The following is a 2854-nucleotide window of genomic DNA, read 5'->3' as shown; positions in this document are numbered from 1 at the left end:
TATTTTTCGCTTAATTCTTGACTACAAATATAAACTCTTGGATGATTTGTGATCCAGAATTTCGTGAATTGTCCTTGTGATTATGGTGCTAGATGTTGGCTTCATTTGTTGTTAAAGTTTTTGTTTTCCTGTCTGTAACCCCTTTAGTTTTTTTGTTGAAGCTGTTATCAAATTTTCTTGTTTCTTGCTTGCAATTAATGGTTGATGTCGTGAGAATCTGTTAAATTCTATTTGAGAACGTAAAATTTTATATTTCTTTTTTGAAAAATTAGGCTTAATTTTGGTAGAGGGGGATTTCTCTCTCACTTCTTGCTCTAATGCTTGCGTTTTTGTATGATTGTTGCATTACCTTTGAGTTTATACGATTTTCATTTGGATATAGAGAATTGATTGATGATGTTGGTCCTTTCTATCTTCGTTTTTGTGTGGCTTTAATCATGTTGTATGAAGAAGGATTTTATAGTTGTTGAATAATAGAATTTAAATTTGACGACGTTTATTCGAAAAACAGTAGTCTTCGTCACCAGGAACTGTTGCCAGGGAATGTATTGCATCTTGTTTTTTGTGTGGCTTCAATCATGTTAGAGTTTGGATTTTTTGTCAGTTTTTTTTTTTTGTTTGCAGTTGAGAGAATTGTTTGAAGAGTTATATATGAAAATGTATACACTTTGATTCTTATGTCTGAAAATTAACTTCTGTATTTCCTTGTAATTCTTCAATTTCAACAACAAAAATGAATCTTGAATGATATAGTATCAAGCCTTTATGATGAGATACAGTTTGCGATTCAAGGTCCGTTGATCAACAATATCTCATAAAAAGTCCTGAAATGTTTCTCGAGACTACAGGAGTAACATAAATTTATATTCTTGTTGTCCATAATTATTGCATATGCTCATTTCTCCATGAATTACAGAGCATTATTTTGATCTGACTTGGAGAAAAATGGGAGACAGAAAGGAAAACCCGGATAGCCAGGATAAAGGGTTGTTTTCGAATCTTGCAGCATATGCTGCTGGAGCTGCTTATTACCCTCAACACCATGGACCGTACCCGCCTCCTGCATATCATCCGCATGGTTATCCACCACAAGGATATCCTCCATATGGATATCCACCTCCGGGCGGACATCCACCAGCAGGGTACCCTCCTCCTCCAGGATATCCACCATCTGGATATCCTCCCCCAGGCGGATTTCCTCCTGCCAGTTATCCGGGGTCGTCCCATTCAGGTAATCTCAGATGATATATTATCTCTGTTGAGTCTGATTATCATTCTTGCTGTATTCCTTGGAGCTCATGATCATTTGATATTGAAACAATTATTACTATTTAGATGAGTTTTCCTACCTTTTTTATGCCAAGTTTAGAATTGTACAAAAGTTTTTCCTCCACCCTTGTTCTGTTCTATGAAAATGGAGAGGAAGAGCAAGGAACTCAGCATTGGAAGAGAGCATATAAGTACATCGCCGATGGAAATATGCAAGCGGGTTCATAAATGAGAATTCAGTGAATTTCACTAATCCGTTATGTTTTCAAATTTCAATCCAATAAGAACCAGGGCTCGAATAGGATGGAATTTCCAAAATGACTAAATCACAGTATTAGACGGTCCTCTCAACTGTATTGTCCCTGGTGTCAACTTCTCTTTAAACTGTGCTCGTGTTTGCTTCATACAATGTCATAAACAACTATCACAGGCCACGGAATTGGAGGACTCTTAGCTGGAGGTGCCGCAGCAGCAGCCGCTGCATATGGGGCTCACCATTTGGCTCACGGTGGATATCATCATGGTGGATATTTTGGCCATCACCATGGAAAGTTTAAGCATGGAAAGTTCAAACATGGCAAGTTTGGGAAACGCTGGAAGCACGGTATGTTCGGGAAGCATAAGGGCAAGTTTTTCAGGTTCAAGAAGTGGAAGTAACTTCATCGTCTCTGATAATTTTAAGTCCAGCTATTAATGACTTTGATTTGCCTATTGTTTTATACATTAATTTTATAGGTCTTGCACAAAAATCATGTCAAAACTCATGTATATTATATAGTCCAACGATTTAAACTATATGAGATGTATTTCAGTTTCACCATTGCTAACATAAATTAATGAACATTTTTTAAGAGGGTTTGAGTAAAAAATGATTTGCTGGCGATTTTTGTAAATGGTTAAAAAATTTAAAACAGAAGAAATATGGTTTTTAGGTTCTATTTTTAACATTTTCCTTTTCTAAACATAGTAAAAGCTAATTTTTATTAATGATCCAAATATAGTATTTTCTACTCTTTTTTTTTTAAAAAAAATTTCACGAAGCTATGTTAAATATTATTCTCAAGTATTTTTTGGCATTCAAATAGATTTTTGCTCAAACTAATGCCTACAAACTGTTTTGGTGTGCGTTGGATGGTTAATAATCATATCTAATCAAATGTTTATAGTTGCAATTTTGTGTATTTATTATTTATCTTACATATCATTAATTATTTATGTAAGATCTAGAAAATTCGAACTACGTAACCTGACTGCATGCAATTTAGGATTTTTACTAAAATCATTGTTTCTAACTATTTTAAAACTTTAAAGGCGTGATTATTGCATCATTATATATGTAATTTAACTAAAGTTTCATTCATTAGGGTTTTGAGTTGTATTTCACGGTCGAAAGAGGAACGGAGACCGGTGATATTTAGGAAAAACATTTTTATTAAATAGTTATTTTTAATTATTTAATATAAGGTGTATTTAAGTATGATTTTCGAAAATGAGCATTGTTTGGGTATTTTTACCCGTCGAGTCAAATTTTAAACCGATGCACAAAATTTATCGAGTTAAGGAACTTTTTGAGGGTTCAGGCAAT

At 34.0% G+C, this 2854-nt stretch overlaps 1 protein-coding gene across 1 annotated transcript; it reads left to right on the top strand.

Annotated features, from left to right (window-relative positions):
* The first annotated feature begins 852 nt into the window (after window positions 1–852).
* LOC140821343 (uncharacterized) lies at window positions 853–1932 on the top strand. The gene is made up of 2 exons (XM_073181818.1): window positions 853–1231; window positions 1700–1932. The coding sequence occupies exons 1-2, from the start codon at window positions 946–948 to the stop codon at window positions 1924–1926; spliced, it is 513 nt and encodes a 170-aa protein (XP_073037919.1). The 5' UTR covers window positions 853–945; the 3' UTR covers window positions 1927–1932.
* Window positions 1933–2854: the final 922 nt, after the last annotated feature.

This window comes from Primulina eburnea, unplaced genomic scaffold (assembly GCF_022965805.1).
Source record: "Primulina eburnea isolate SZY01 unplaced genomic scaffold, ASM2296580v1 ctg532_ERROPOS1188953+, whole genome shotgun sequence".
In the NCBI taxonomy this organism is placed as follows: domain Eukaryota; kingdom Viridiplantae; phylum Streptophyta; class Magnoliopsida; order Lamiales; family Gesneriaceae; genus Primulina; species Primulina eburnea.
The sequence above is the reverse complement of the archived record's forward strand: the minus strand, read 5'-3'. Positions and strand labels throughout refer to the sequence as shown.

Coding starts and splice junctions, on each gene's coding strand:
- LOC140821343 (XM_073181818.1), top strand. CDS start 946: ATGGGAGACAGAAAGGAAAACCCGGATAGCCAGGATAAAGGGTTGTTT. Junction 1,232..1,699: donor TCCGGGGTCGTCCCATTCAG/GTAATCTCAGAT, acceptor CAACTATCACAG/GCCACGGAATTGGAGGACTC.